The sequence below is a fragment of the Muscardinus avellanarius genome (assembly GCF_963383645.1).
Source record: "Muscardinus avellanarius genome assembly, chromosome: 2".
NCBI lineage: Eukaryota > Metazoa > Chordata > Mammalia > Rodentia > Gliridae > Muscardinus > Muscardinus avellanarius.
The window spans coordinates 171,304,050-171,320,105 of record NC_137787.1 but is presented as its reverse complement, the minus strand read 5'-3'; the positions used below and the strand labels follow the sequence as shown (position 1 = coordinate 171,320,105).

Here is a 16,056-nt window from a genome sequence, read left to right as displayed (position 1 = left end):
GACCACCCAGGGAGTTAGCCACTTACTAGAAAATATAACTTTACAGAGTAACAAAGGGTTTTATACCTGCCTTTATTGATGGAAGCAAAGTAACTCCAGAACCCAAGGACCCGCTTTTAATTGAGGCAAAAATACCCCAATTAAAAGTGAATTGATAGGAAGGAAAAAAAGGAACACGTGAAGAATAGCTTGAGGATTTGTCTTTAGAAAGGCAAGTTTTTCTTTTTCATAAAATTTCTCAAGAAAGGAAGTTATACAGCCCTCTTGATAGCCTTTTAATTATTCTTAAAGTTACTATAATAAATCTAAAAGCTATTAATTTACTTACATTGAATGAAACTGTTTGTTACTCTCATTACACTTTGATGCAACACTTCTCAAGAATGAGAAACCAAATAGAACATTCAAGTAATGAAAGAAATTAGAAAGGTTTTCTTTCTCTCTATGAGGCCTCTGCATGTGCATATCCACAGTCTTTGTGTTCAGAGTACATAGGATTATGTCGGCCTGTTTTCCCAGAGTATCTTGGCATATAAATTCCACTTCAGTGCTTTTGACTTTAAAGAAACCTAAGATATTTGTTTCCTTCCTTTTTATTTAAAATGCAAAGTTGACCTAAGAAAACCACAAATTCTAGGATAGAATTCTGAGATAAATCAAAATGGTGCTGCTGACTTTGAAAAGCATAGTTATGATATAAAAAGAGATTGTCAAGTTAGTGTTGAGTTTGTTTAGCTACATGAAATTTAGATTCAATTATTTGACTACACTATTATAAAATAAGTATAGTTACACTTTACTTTTTCTCTAAAGTTTTTGCCTGTGTTCTTGTTCTATCTGCAGTTTGGAAACTAGTCCCATAACTGATACCGATCTGGCAAAGAGAACTGTCTTCCAAAGATCTTACTCAGTTGTTGCTTCTGAATATGATAAACAGCACTCGATTCTACCTGCACGAGTTAAAGCCATCCCTAGAAGAAGAGTTAACAGTGGAGACACTGGTATGTACAAAGACAAAAAGTAGCTGGGTGTGGTGGTTCATGCTTGTGATCCCCACACTTGGGAGACTGAGACAGGAGGATTGCGGATTTGAGGACAAAAATACCACAATTTAAAGTGAAGTGAGCCGGGCGTGGTGGCGCACACTTGTAATCCCCGCGCTTGGGAGGCGGAGACAGGTGGATCGCGCAGGTTCGAAGCCAGCCGCGCTGGCTAAGAGACCCTGTTTCCAAATCAAAAAAGTATAAAAAATAGGTCTGGGAGTGTAGCCCAGAAGTAGAAGGGTTTCCAGGAACCCCAGTAACACCAAGGAAAAAATAATAATAAAAATAAAGTGAAGTGATAGGAAAAAAAAAAAAAGGAACACATGTGAAGAATATCTTGTAGATTTGTCTTGAAAAAGTTTTTCTTTTTCATAAAATTTTTCAAGAAAGGAAATAAGATCCTATTTCAAAACAAAAACCAGGAACAAATTTTATATGTGATGGGGGGAGTGTCATAGGGATATAGCTCAGAGGTAGAATGTCCCAAGGTTCAATCCCTAACACCAAAAAATAAATAAAAATAAAAGATAAAACCAAAAATAGAAAAGAAAAACTGAGTGATCCAACTAGTAAAAATAAAGAAAATTACTTTCTTTGCAAGTAATTTTTTTAATACTAGAAGGGAATGAATGGATTAATTTCTAATTTGTGATAAACATTCCTTCTTTGTGACCCAGCCTATCAGTATGCCTCTAATTTTTCATCTCAATTGCAAAAGGCATCCACAGATATCTCTCAATGATTATTAAAGAATAATTGACCTTTACAATCATAAGAAATCTAAGCCAACTATTGCTGCCACTATCCCCTCCTATAAACTTATGAACTAGCAGTTCCAATAGCTTACAGTTCAAAGCTGTCTTACCACCACCACCCACACACAAAAACCTTATAATTCTTGCAGGTGCTGTTGCTCTGAGAGATATAAAACTTTGCAAATAGGAGTCACTCTTGATCAGTAAAAAGGTTATATAATATAGACCACTGTTATCAAGAGCTTCAGATTGGGGCTGGAAATTCTGACTCAAGAACAATGAAAGAAACCCAAGAGAAAAGCCAAATATGTTGATTTACCAGTTAAGCCACTTACTAAAATCAAGATGTGGTATTAAAATGATAGGCCAATAATTATATAGTTTACTTCTGAAGATCTTCAAGAAAAATATTGTTGAGCACCATTTAATAACTTATGTGCTTGTTTAATAAATATTTTGGAGTTTTTATTGAGATACTTTGTAAAGCAGCCTTTTAGAAAATGATGAAGATGAGATTTCACTTAGAAGATAAATCACTTAGCTTTTAGAAAACATACACGTGGACTTTAGCCCTGGACATTTCAAAAACCTACCTCCACAACTTAATAGCAATATAACTTTGGGAAAGTACATTTAATCTTTTTGAGTCTTGATTTCCTCCTCAGTAAAAATTAAAATAGTTGTAGTTTGTGTCATGAACATATAGAAAGGACCTAATGTGAATAGGCTAGTTATAATTTTCATTATTAACTTAAAATGTATTAATTATGTGTACCACCAATGAATGAAAATGAATAACATACCTACCTACCCCCCCCCTCTCTCTCTCCCTCTCTCTCTCTCTCCCTCCCTCCCTCCCTCCCTCTCTCTTTAAACAGAAGTTGGCTCTTCCCTCTTGAGACATCCATCACCTGAGCTCTCCCGGCTGATCTCTGCCCACAGCTCTCTTTCCAAAGGAGAACGAAATTTCCAGTGGCCAGTTTTAGCTTTTGTTATACAGCATCATGATCTAGAAGGTCTTGAAATAGCAATGAAGCAGGCATTAAGGAAATCAGCCTGTCGAGTTTTTGCTATGGAGGTATGAATACATTGTTAGAACTACTGATGCATTGATCAAACAAACCACTTGATGATTCTAGATAATATTGCCACTCTGTTACCAAATTGCCTCAATAAACAGCCATTAGTCCATTGAAAACATCAAGTGTTCACATCAGAACTAAACTTTAACATTTATGAATATGAATTAATTTAAAATTCTATATTTAGCCAGGCATGGTGGCACATGCCTATAGTGGTAGTACTTGGGAGGCTAGACATGATTACAGATTCAAGGTCAGTCTTAGCAACTTGGCGAGGCCCTCAGTAACCAAGTGAAACCCGGTTTAAAAATAAAGTAAAACTAGAAATGTAGTTTAGAGGTACAATGTCCTGGGGTTCGAGGAGTAGTACCACAAAATAAAATAGAAAAGCAGGGCGTGGTGATACACGCTGGTAATCCCAGCATTTGGGAGGCTGAGACAGGAGTATCAGGGTTCGCGGCCAGCCTCAGCTACTGAATGAGGCCCTTTGCAACTCAGTGAGATCCTGTTTCAAAATAAAAAATAAAAAGATAGGACTGGGGTTGTAGCTCGGAGGTAGAATACCCCTGGATCCCATCCCCAGTACAGCAAAAAGAAAAAAAAAAGAAAATTTTATATTTACATAAATAAAATTCTATATTGATATTAATATTCTATTCTAAAGAACTTTATTTTGCATTACTTTATTATTTGAATCCTGAGATTATCTTTTTCTAAAAGCTTTTTGTATTCAGAATATAATTTCACTAGAATGAAATGACAGAATAATTATGCAAAGAAAATACTTAAGGTTTTGAATTATAAATGTACCAATAACAGCTTACCCAGGCTTCCATTTCCTGGAATGATAAGATTGCTGTATATCACAGGCCTGAATATAGTAACCTTTCTTCCCTTATTATTTGATAAATAACACTCCATTCATGGGAATGATATAAATATATTTGAGTAAGTGATAGCTTATCTTGAGCATAAAAACATTCTGTGTTAATCCTAAATGCAAGTTGGAAAAATGTGCTTGAGTAAATTAATATTGAAAAGGATTTTCATTGTATTTTTATATATTTCTCCTATTCTTCTGCTTTTCAAAAATTAAGACTAAAACTGGGTGTCATGATGCACGCTTGTAACCCCAGTACGTGGGAGGCTGAGACAAGAGGATCACAGGTTCACAGCCAGCCTCAGCAACTTAGTGAGGCCCTCTGCAACTTAGATCCTTTTTAAAAATAAAGAATAAAAACATAGGGCTGGAGATATAGCTTGGAGGTAGAATGCCCCTGGGTCCAACCCCCAGTTCTGCAAACAAATTTCAAAAATAAAAATTAAGACTGAAATTATGGATTATTGCAAGCTTAGTGTGCTTTCAGTGAAATAAAGGTAGAATTTCCATCATTCCTTACAATATGTAGTCCTGTGGAGATACTTTTTTTTTTCCCTTGGTGGTACTGGAGTTCCTGGAAACCCTTCTACCTCCAGGCTATATTCTCAGACCTATTTTATACTTTTTATTATTTAAGCCAGCACGGCTGGCTTCGAATCTTCACGATCTTCCTGTCTCCGCCTCCCAAGCGTGGGGATTACAAGTGTGTGCCACCATGCCCGGCATGGAGTACTTTATTTCTGAATAAGGAAAGCCCTACATTTTTAACTCATATATTTTCTTTTTTTTTTATTATTTTTATTTATTTTATTTATTTTTTTTTTTTTTTTGCAGTTCTAGGGATGGAACCCAGGGGCATTGTACCTCCGAGCTTCACCCACAGCCCTATTGTTTAGTTATTTTTATTTTTTATTTTATTTTATTTTTTATTTTATTTATTTAATTTTTTTTTTCGGTGGTACTGGGGTTCCTGGAAGCCCTTCTACGTCCGGGCTACACTCCCAGACCTATTTTATATTTTGGAAACAGGGTCTCTTAAGCCAGCAAGGCTGGCTCCAAACCAGCGCGATCCTCCTGTCTCCTCCTCCTAAGCACAGGGATTACAAGCGTGCGCCACCACGCCTGGCTAGTTTTTTTATTTTTGAAACAGGGTCTCGCTGAGTTGCGAATGGCATCACTAAGTAGCTGAGGCTGTCCGCGAACCACGATCCTCCGGTCTTTGCCTCCCCAGTTCAGGGATTATAAGCGTGCGCCACCACATATATATTTTTTTTAATCTTTGACACATCTGATCTTTTGTTCAGGCATTCAACTGGCTTCTGTGTAATGTCATCCAGACAACTTCTCTCCATGATATTCTGTGGCATTTTGTGGCTTCATTGACTCCTGCTCCAGTGGAACCAGAGGAAGAAGAAGATGAAGAAAATAAAACAAATAAAGAAAATGCAGAACAAGTGAGTGAGATTTTTTTTTTTTTTTTTTTGGTGGTACTGGGGTTCCTGGAAGCCCCTTCTTCCTCCGGGCTACACTCCCAGACCTATTTTATATTTTTGAAACAGGGTCTCTTACGCCAGCACGGCTGGCTTCGAACCTGCGCGATCCTCCTGTCTCCGCCTCCCAAGCGCGGGGATTACAAGCGTGCGCCACCACGCCCGGCGTGAGTGAGATTTTTGTTTGTATAATCCATATTTTTACAGAAATTGAGCAGTGTACTTTCAAATAGTATTATAGTTTATATGAAATCATTCTCAGGTTATCTAACCTGAAAAAAGGAATGACGTTTCTAAGGATTAACAAAACGTAGTGAGTTTTCTCTCTAGCAAAGATCCTGACAGTCACATCTGATTTCTCATTAAACACCGTTGTCATTAAGCAATCAACTGAAAGATCTATACTATTAAAGTACAACATATGACAGTAACCAAAGCAACACTCTTACAAAGAAGACCCATGACCGGTAAGATGTTCATGCCCCAGCCCAACCACAGACATGCCTGGCATGTGACTGAAACCCCACGGCCAAGTAAGAGGAATGTGGACCACATTAGGAGGAAAGGCAGGGCCTAAAGTCAAGAGCACAACTGAAATAGCCTCAGCCTAATAGCTGAAGGCCAACCCTGACAGAAAGAACAAAACACATTCTTTTTTTTTTTTTTTTTCCTTTTTTCTTTTTTGGTGGTACTGGGGGTGGAACCCTTGTAACTCTGGGCTACACTCCAGACCTATTTTATATTTTATTTGGAAACAGGGTCTCTTAAACCAGCGAGGCTGGCTTCGAACCTGTGTGATCCTCCTGTCTCCACCTCCCAAGCGCAGGGATTACAAGCATGTGCCACCAGGCCCGGCCCATTATTTAGAAGATAATACAACCCAGAACTTCTGTGGTATGGAGTCATAGACATGTAAAGAAAAAACAAGAAGTGACCATCTTTTTGTTTTGTTTTGTTTTTATTATACTGGTACTGCTACTGTGAATTGAATCCAGGAGCACACTTACCTCTGAGCTGCATCCCCAGTCTTGTTATTTTTTTTAGTTTGAAACAGGATCAGTCTCACAAAGTTGTTGAGGCTGGCGATCCTCCTGTCTTGGCATCCCACCTACTAGGATTACAGGCGTGTACCACCATAGCCAGCATGAATCCCAGTAGGAGAAAGAGAAGGAGAAGAAGGAAGTGAGGGAGGGAGGGATAGAGGCTTTCTTTGGGGATTTGAAGTATTCTATTCATTTCCATTATAGTTGTTACTCTGTACTAACAGACTTGCCTGACTGAAATTTAAATGGGGAATGAAATCCAACCCTGGTTTCTCTCTCAGTTCTCGCCCATCTACCTAAAGGAAGGAGATTTTTTGTCTAATTAACATAAAAATGTTCTATGAACTAGTGGTGACTTCCAGCTTTTAAATATGTTTTTAAATATGTGTACAAGATGTATGCATGTATAAATGTGTACATATACATAGATGTATGTAGACACACACAAATATACCTGCATACACATTCTACCAATAGATGTGTGAATACACTAGAATTGATATATATGTTGATTTTGTCAGTAACTTTAACCCTTTTTTCTTAGAAATAGTACAAATATAGTTAGGTAATCTTATTCACTGTATATACTGGGTATAGAGTAAATACACATAATATTCTTTTGTTCCTTTCATGCAAACTGATGAACTTGTTTTCAACTACCGTTGTAGGAGAAAGATACAAGAGTATGTGAGCATCCACTCTCAGATATAGTGATTGCAGGCGAAGCCGCTCATCCGTTACCACACACCTTTCACCGTTTACTTCAGACAATCTCTGATCTTATGATGTCTCTCCCCAGTGGCAGTTCATTGCAGCAAATGGCCCTAAGGTAATTTTGTATACAAGGGAATACAAGAAGAGACTTTATGGAGTATTCAAAGTATTAAATGCTTGAAAAAAATAACTTTAATAAGATACAAAGAATTCCTACATCGAGTAATTAATGCCTTCTTCCTTCTTGTCCTAATATAAAATTGTCCTTCCTTTATTGCATACCTGTTTGTCTGTCCATAACATGTGAATAATATACTTTGCAGTGCTTTAAATGATTGCTAGACCAGTCTTCTTTACTTTTGTACTTCCTTCGTTTCTACCTCAAATAACTTCAGTGTCACCAAAAAGAAGAGCAAGAATGGAGTCTCAGAAAGAACAGCCAAAATAGAGTTTGACTTGAAAAGAATCTTAAGAAAATGGATCCCAGTTGCATGTAGTCAATTGCAAAACTACCCTAAGGAATATCACATATTTTTGTTGGAATCTGTTGAGAATTTGGCATTGTTTTATATTGTGAACCTTATTGTTAGATCCATGCATTAGACTCTATATAAATAAACCCTCCATTGTATATAACAAGTTGAATCTGATGGAGTGATTGGGCTCCCACATCTCTAATAGTAAGACAGATGGAAAAAGATGATTTTGTCCCTTCCTAAGATTTTTTTTTTTTTGGTGGTACTGGGGTTCCTGGAAACCCTTCTACCTCCAGGCTATACTCCCAGACCTATTTTATACTTTTTAATTTTGGAAACAGGGTCTCTTCAGCCAGCGAGGCTGGCTTCGAACCTGCGCGATCCACCTGTCTCCACCTCCCAAGTGCAGGGATTACAAGCATGCGCCACCACACCCAGCTCCCTTCCTAAGATTTTTAAAGTGTAAGATAATTTATATTCTAATGAATTAGTATGGAATTGTCTCACAAATAAATTTCAGAAACTGGTATAGTTGGTGTAACACTTATCTGTACAACAGACCCATTGCCTTTCTTACTAATATAGTTTTGATATTCATAATTTTAATTTTTTATATTTAAAAATGGTCAACTTTCCTTAGAACTTATCTAGTTCCAAAAAATGACCTCTATTTCTAAAAAAGAAAAGAAAAGAAAAAAGCTAGTAGCAATAATTGTATTCCTTGAAGTCTTCAATTTTTTGTGTTTTTTTTTTTTTTGGTGGTACTGGGGTTCCTGTGTGTGTAGTACCTCCGGGCTACACTCCCAGACCATACATATATATATATACACATATGTATATGTATGTATGTGTATAGATAGATAGATGTATGTATGTATGTATACTTTTTTATTTGGAAACAGGGTCTCTTAAGCCAGCACGGCTGGCTTCGAACCTGCGCGATCCTCCTGTCTCCACCTCCCAAGTGCGGAGATTACAAGCCAAATTTTTATTTTTACTAGAGCATTAAGATATTCCCAAAGCCGGGCATGGTGGCGCACGCTTATAATCCCAGCATTTGGGAGGCTGAGACTGGAGGATAGCGATTCATGGACAGCCTCAGCTACTCAGTGAGGCCCTCCGCAACTTAGTGAGACCCTGTTTAAAATTAAAAAGAATAAAAAATAGGGCAGGGGATATAGCTCCGAGGTTGAATGCCCCCTGGGTTCAGTCCCCAGACCCGGGGGGAAAAAAAAGATATTCCCAGAAAATAATTTTTTCACATACTGCTTTATATATTTATATTGCTTATCTATTGCCTTTTTAGGTGCTGGAGCCTCAAATTCAAGCAGTCTGATCATCAGTTCCTCCATCAGAGCAATGTCTTTCATCACATTAACAACATTTTGTCAAAATCTGATGATGGAGACAGTGAAGAGAGCTTCAGCATCAGTGTACAGTCTGGCTTTGAAGCTATGAGTCAGGTCAGTAACTGAACTGCGATTGTCCTACTGTTCTCAGAGTTACTGGTCAACAATGTATTCGTTACTCACAAACATTACTTATTAGCACATCTGCTTGTTTTCTCACCGTGAAAGATTTTTTTAATATTATGAATATTTACATTTGTCTCTGATAGGAATTATGCATAGTTATGTGCTTAAAGGACTTAACCAGCATTGTTGACATAAAAACTTCAAGCCGACCTGCCATGATTGGAAGCTTGACAGATGGTTCCACAGAAACATTTTGGGAGTCAGGAGATGAGGATAAAAACAAAACTAAGAACATCACGATCAACTGTGTAAAAGGAATCAATGCCCGCTATGTGTCTATTCATGTGGATAATTCCCGGGATCTCGGGGTAAGAAAGAACTTTCTTTGCAGACTACTAATAGTCATGCACTAATTTCTGAATTTAGCAAAAAGATTTATCGCTTAGTACTTAACCAACCAAACAGCATTTTTATATTCTTCAAATCTTATATCTAAAAAGAGATTCGTATGACTAGACATCCTCTGGACTGTTAGTTCTAAAAAGAGATCTGATTACAACTGTACCATGGCTACAGCTAAGCAAAATAACAATCTACCTTATAATTTTATACTTCCATGCCCTTTTTAGACTTATTTCCTTGACCTGAAAATAGTTCCCTTTAACTTTCCTTATCAAATTCTCCCAAAATCTCTACAACAATGCAGAGGAAACCCTTCTGGGTAACTGCTTCATAAAATTGCTCTTGCTAGCCAGGCGTGGTGGTACACGCTTGTAATCCCAGCACTTGGGAGGCTGAGACAGGAGGATCGCAGGTTCAAGGACTGCCTCAGCTACTTAGTGAGGCCCTCTGCAACTTAGTGAGACCCTGTTTCGAAATAGAATAAAAAATAGGGTTAGGGATGTAGCTCAAAGTTAGAATACCCCTGGGTTCAATCCCCATACTTAAAAAAATAAAATAAAATTGCTCTTCCTTTTAGTGGGTTCTTTTTTATATTATACTTTGTACTGTAATAAGCTTCAGTTTCTGCTTTTTGCCCTCAGTCTTCATATGGGGGAAAAAAGTTCCCAATCTAAAATAATCATGAGTGATTGTCTCCCAGCAGGCATGTGTCTTACCATTTTCAACTGAATTGAACAGAACAATGGAAAAAAGTAATTTACTTTGCCAAGAAAATGCCAAAACTACCATTCTTCTACCCCCATTCTTGGGGAAGGATACTCCTTGGAATTTTTTTCTTATACCATTTATGACTTGTTAGCAGATACAGTTTTAATGAGTCTGCTTGGACCATTGTCAAGCTGCTCCTCTTCATTTGCAAATTGCCTTTTCCAGAAACAATCAGAAATAGTGGGGCTTTAGCTTATGTATTATTAACTTATTTCCTCTTCAGACCCATTTATAATAAGTCAAATGTAATAAAATGTTTTTCTGGCTAGAACTCACTGCTCAGTACAAAGTCATCTTTGACTTGTGGCAGGTGCATTTTACACCAAGACAAACTCTCCTTCAGAGCAATGATTATAAACAGTTTGATACATTTTGTCTTTTCTAAGAGAAGATGCTGAAAAGAATATTAATTTAAAAAATCTCTAGGTAAGCTGACATGTTCTTTCCTTCTAAAATACTTGTCAGTTTTCTACATGAGCAACGTGTATCCTCCTTGAACTTGTTCTCTGATAATGAATAATATACACATCCTCCCTGAACTGTGTGCGTCCAGGTCCCCCGAACTGCCCACTAAAGCGCCTTTTCACAACATTTGTTGATTTGAGTTACATCAGCATTTAGTATTCTTAGTGTGCAGCTCTGCAAAGAATTAGTATATTGATCAATTTCTTGGCGTGCTACATAGAACTCACCCTGATGATTTGCAGTTCTAGTGCTCTTGTGATTCCTTTTCAGTACTTAAAGTTTGGGACTTCTGGTGTGTGTGTGTGTGTGTGTGTGTGTGTGTGTGTGTGTGTGTGTGTGTGTGTACTCGTTTCCCTCTGTTCTCAGATATCCTCTCCAAAACTGTAGGGCAGTCATTGTAACACTCATAAACATGTTAGTCAAGTAATCCTTCCTGTACTTCCAAAAGTAATGAGAATATGGGAACAGAAGTGGGACATGAGTGACAAGCAAGGCCATATGAAGATAGAGATTTTGAATGTTTAGGATTTGTATAAAAGAGAAGGAATGTCACACTCTGAGAGAGCACAAGAACAAAGGCTGAAATGTGACATTTAAGATAGAGTTTCTGCCTAGTGCAGTGACTCATGCCCGTAATCCCATTGTTTAGAAGACTGAAACAGGAGGATCTAAGGTTTCAGGCCATCCCCAGCAACTTAATGAGACCCTCCATAAAAATACAAAATAAAAAGGCCTGAGGTTTTAGCTCAAAGGTAGAATGCTCCTAGGTTCAATCCCCGATACCAAAAAAGATGGACAATAAGAATAAGGAAAGATTGAAGTTGTAGGCATTGTGGTTACTTGGATCGATGGTGTGGGGTCATTTAGGAAGGACTAAAAATTAGGAAGAAGAGTTGATGTGGCATTGGTAGATTATAAGAATTCATTTTAAGTTTGAAGCAGGAATATGGCCTAACTGTTTGAAATTGTCTATTTTAGAATAAAGTTACCTCGATGACCTTCTTAACTGGCAAAGCAGTGGAAGATTTATGCAGAGTAAAGCAGGTAATTAAAATTTTGTCATTAAATGTTTTGCTACCTAGGGAAAATTTTCTTCTCAGCATCCATTGTTGAGTTCCAGTTTGGCCACATCTATTTACAGAACATTAAGCTGACAGTTGCTCTGTGTGTGGGAAAGGTATCAATCATTCCAGGTTAAACATCTCATGCTTATTGTTTTAATGTTCTGTTGTAATGAGTGATTGTACTGTGCCCACTGTTTTCCCCACTTTCTTACCCAGACTCAAGGTGTCTTAAAATTTGTCACTGATCTGATTTACAACACCTTAATTCACTTACACCTTAGATTAAAATGTGTCGTTATTCTCTATTCTAAAAAATCTACCATTTATAACACTGCAGCCATAATCCAATTTGAAGGTGAATTCTAGAAACAAATTAAAACTTTGAGCACATGCCTAGAACTTGTTATATGTATGTAAAAAGCATATACTCTTATTTACATTAGTGAAACTCTGTCATAGTTGTTCTGGGTTACTTTATCTCAAAAAAATTGACCAGTTTGCTATTGTTTTGGTTTTTTAAAACATATTGAAAGAATTCATTGAAATTTCAGATGTTCAAATTATAAAGAATTTAGGAAAATAAACCTATTCAATTAGATAGTGTTTATTCACACAATATCCATTTTTTCAGAAAATTAGTGTCAATTTAGAGAAAAACTTAACACCTACATAAATCATGTAGAGATTTCTACATGATCATTTCCTGGTCATCAAATGCCATAAGAACAATTTAATTTCAAGAGATTAGTGTCAAAAAACATTTCACAGTGTATTAACATTTTAGTCCTTGGAAAAAAAGTTCTGTTCAAGCCAGGCGTGGTGGCGCACACTTGTAATCCCAGCATTGGGGAGGCTGAGACCTGGAGGATCGCGGTTTGCGGACAGCCTCAGCTACTTAGTGAGGCCCTCTGCAACTCAGTGAGACCCGGTTTCAAAATAAAGAATAAAAAATAGGGCAGGGGGTGTATGTAACTCGGAGGTCAAATGCCCCTGGGTTCTATCCCCAGACCCGCAAAAAAGGGGGGGGGGGCGGTGTAGCTCGGAGGTAGAATGCCCCTGTGTTCCATCCCCAGACACGCAAAAAAAAAGAAAAAAGTTCTGTTCGCAGTGAAATTCTGTGAAATAAGGAGTCATAGTGTGCTTATATGTTACATAATTTGTCTTCGAAAATAAAACATGTTAGCTGGACGTGGTGGTGCATGCTTGTAATCCAAGTACTAGGGAGGCCGAGACAAGCAGGTTGCAGGTTTTCAGTCGGCCTCAGCTCTTAGAGAAGCCCTCAGCATCTTAGCGAGACTCTGTTTCAAAATAATTAAAAAATAGGGTTGGGTGTGTAGCTCATGAGTAGAATGCCCCTGGGTTCAATCCCCTGTGCTGCAAATAATAACAATCATTATCATGTTAAAGTAGCATCCCATTATATTTTAATGGTGCTTTAATGTAGATTCACAAAGCAGGGTCTCATTATTGATCTGCTGAGTGTTTGTACTGACAATCATTGTAGGTAAAGTATAGTCATGGAAAGTGTTCTAATTGTTTCACTCAAATAACTTGTACTGGGGAGCCATATGGTAGTTAAGCCTGGATTTAATTCTCAACTCCATTACATACCGATAATCTTTCAACCTGTGTTAACCTCAGTTTCTTCATTGGTATTTATAGCTGCTGTAATTGATACTACTTATCTTCACAAAATATAAATAAGAAATAACCTAATAACCTTTACTCTCTGTGCAGTTGATTGTTATTTGAGCTTGCTGTTATTAATGTTAAGTCTAAGACAGTGATAAAAATGATTTAGCTGTATCAGGTTCCTGTCTTTTTTCTATTTGACCAGGTTGATCTGGATTCCAGGCACATTGGCTGGGTAACAAGTGAACTTCCAGGAGGGGATAATCACATCATCAAAATTGAATTGAAGGGCCCAGAAAATACACTAAGAGTTCGACAAGTAAAAGTTCTGGGCTGGAAAGATGGTGAAAGTACAAAAATTGCTGGCCAGATTTCAGCCAGTGTGGCCCAGCAAAGGAATTGTGAAGCTGAGACTCTACGAGTGTTCAGACTTATTACATCTCAAGTGAGTGTCCTTACTCTGTATTCTAGCACAGAATAAATAGGCATAGTATATTTTGAGAGTACAGCAAAATATTTCGTAGTGGGGCATAGTAGCACATGACTATAAACCCAGTAGTTGGGAGGCTGAGAAAGGAGAATTGCAGACCCGTGAACAACAGTTTATATCAAGGCTATCTGCAACTTTATGTGACCTTGTTTCAAAATAAAAATTAGGTGTCCGGCATGGTGACGCACACTTGTAATCCCAGTACTTGAGAGGCTGAGACAGGAGGAGCACAGGTTTGCCTCCAGCCCTCCGCAACTTAGATGCTATTACAAAATAAAGAATGAAAAATAAGGCTGAGGGTATAGTTGGAGGTAGATGCCCCTGGGTTCAATCCCCAGTACATTAAAAAAAAAAAAAAATTAGAGCATATAGCTCAAATGTAGAATGCCTCTGGGTTCAATCCCAGCACCACAAAAACAAGTCTATTAATCCTTCACTTGTGTCTAATGCATTCATAATTCAGAAAAGTAGTGATATATAGCAGGAACAGCATAGTATAGATCGGGAGAATTCACTTATAAGTCGTCTAACTTTAACAGTGGTCATTCCTGCCGTTGATTCTGTCTACATGCCTACCTTCTTCCTCAGGTGTTTGGAAAGCTCATCTCTGGAGATGCTGAACCTACACCAGAGCAAGAGGAAAAAGCCCTCCTGTCATCGCCCGAAGGAGAGGAAAAAGTACACAATGTATTTACTTGTATTCCAAAAAGTTATTTCCCTTTTTATTTTCTTTTATTCAAAAAAATCCATGTGTTGCTTTTATCTTTTAATGGATGTGTGATAATAACTTGTAAGTTGATTACTTTTTTTACTTTAATTAGAAAGAAAGTAAAGGAACCATCTAATATTCTGTTCGTGTATAATCTGGCTGGTATTTTAAGTGAGAGCAGAATTCGGGCTGTGGTATCCAATTGGTAGACTTGTTGAATTAACGTAGCCACTTACTGTGTTGTGCCCCATAGTTATCTTCTCCCATTTATACTGCATTTTATCTTCCTTCACAGCCCCCCTCAAAAATGCCATCTTCTCCAGGAATCTTCTTTATGATTTTTCCCCAAACAAAAAGCAGTTTTCCCTCTGCTAAACTTCCTAAGAGCCTATGCATGCCTCTTCTCAGTTCTTTGTTAGGTTTACCTATTATATGTTTTATCTCTTCTTCTGTACCATAGCTTTGTAAAGACAAAGTGCATGTCTGATTTGTCTTTTTACTCACCATCATATAGTCATACACAAATTCAATACATTTTTATTGAAACAACTACTCCTTATAATTTTTTTTGAAAATTCTTCTGAAAGGAAAGTACTGTATTTATTTTGTTCAAACTAAAATACTGTACCTAACTGGGCGTGGTGGCAAATGCTTGTAATCCCAGCATTTGGAAGGCTGAGACAGGAGGATTATGGTTCTCAGATAGCCTCAGCTACTTAGCGAGGCCCTTTGCAACTCAAGGAGACCCTGTTTCAAAAATAAAAAATAGGACTGGGGGTATAGTTTGGAGGTAAAATGCCCCTGGGTTCCATCCCTGCCCTCCCAAAGAATAAAGTAAAATGTACCTACGAAGAATACCGCATCCTCTGGTGTTGCTGTGTTACCTACCACACTTGTGAAGTCCTGCAGCGCCATAGTGAGTAGAATGGTGAAAACAAAGACCTTTGCCTTATTCTGGGTCTTTAAAAGAAAGCAATTACTATTTTACCACTAAGTATATTGACCATTTTTTAGTATTCTTAACTACATTGAGGATGCTTTTTTCTTTTCATAGTTTGCTGAGAATTTCTATTAGAATGAATATTCTTACCTATTTGTTTTTCCGTTTTTTGCTTTTATTAAGTAGAATAATCACTCTGTTGCTATATAACTCAGTTGATATGTAATATTAGCATATTAGCTTTGGGGTTTTTTTTTTCTTGTTATTGTTGTTTTTTGTTTTGTTTTTTTTGTTTTGTTTTACAGTACTGGGTATTGAACCTAGGGGCATTCTACCTCCAAGCTACACCTCCAGCCCTATTTTTTATTCTTTATTTTGAAACATAGTCTAAGTTACAGAGGGCCTCACTTCATAGCTGAGGCTGGCTGTGAACCTGTGATCCTCCTGTCAGTAGCCTCCCAGGTACTGGGATTACAAGTGTGCACCACTACACCCAGCTTTTTTTTTTGTTTGTTTTCTTAATTAAAAAATGAATTAGAGCCAGATGTGGTAATGTACACTCATCTTCACAGTAGTTTGGAGGCTGAGACAGGAGAAACACAGGTTTGAAGCCAGCCTTAGCGACTTA

At 37.5% G+C, this 16,056-nt stretch overlaps 1 protein-coding gene across 2 annotated transcripts in view; it reads left to right on the top strand.

Moving 5' to 3' along the window:
• MYCBP2 (MYC binding protein 2) overlaps nucleotides 1-16,056 on the top strand; it is a gene marked incomplete at both ends in the record, with an annotated part of 250,457 nt that overhangs the window by 205,567 nt on the left and 28,834 nt on the right. The window contains 9 exons of one of the 2 annotated variants that reach the window (XM_080689587.1): nucleotides 844-1,001; nucleotides 2,680-2,876; nucleotides 5,065-5,214; nucleotides 6,962-7,122; nucleotides 8,790-8,946; nucleotides 9,102-9,326; nucleotides 11,572-11,637; nucleotides 13,495-13,734; nucleotides 14,368-14,457. In XM_080689587.1, the coding sequence (XP_080545713.1) occupies nucleotides 844-1,001; nucleotides 2,680-2,876; nucleotides 5,065-5,214; nucleotides 6,962-7,122; nucleotides 8,790-8,946; nucleotides 9,102-9,326; nucleotides 11,572-11,637; nucleotides 13,495-13,734; nucleotides 14,368-14,457 (1,444 nt within the window). Of the gene's footprint in view, nucleotides 1-843; nucleotides 1,002-2,676; nucleotides 2,877-5,064; nucleotides 5,215-6,961; nucleotides 7,123-8,789; nucleotides 8,947-9,101; nucleotides 9,327-11,571; nucleotides 11,638-13,494; nucleotides 13,735-14,367; nucleotides 14,467-16,056 lie in introns of both variants that reach the window. The other variant, XM_080689588.1, reaches the window with a different exon arrangement.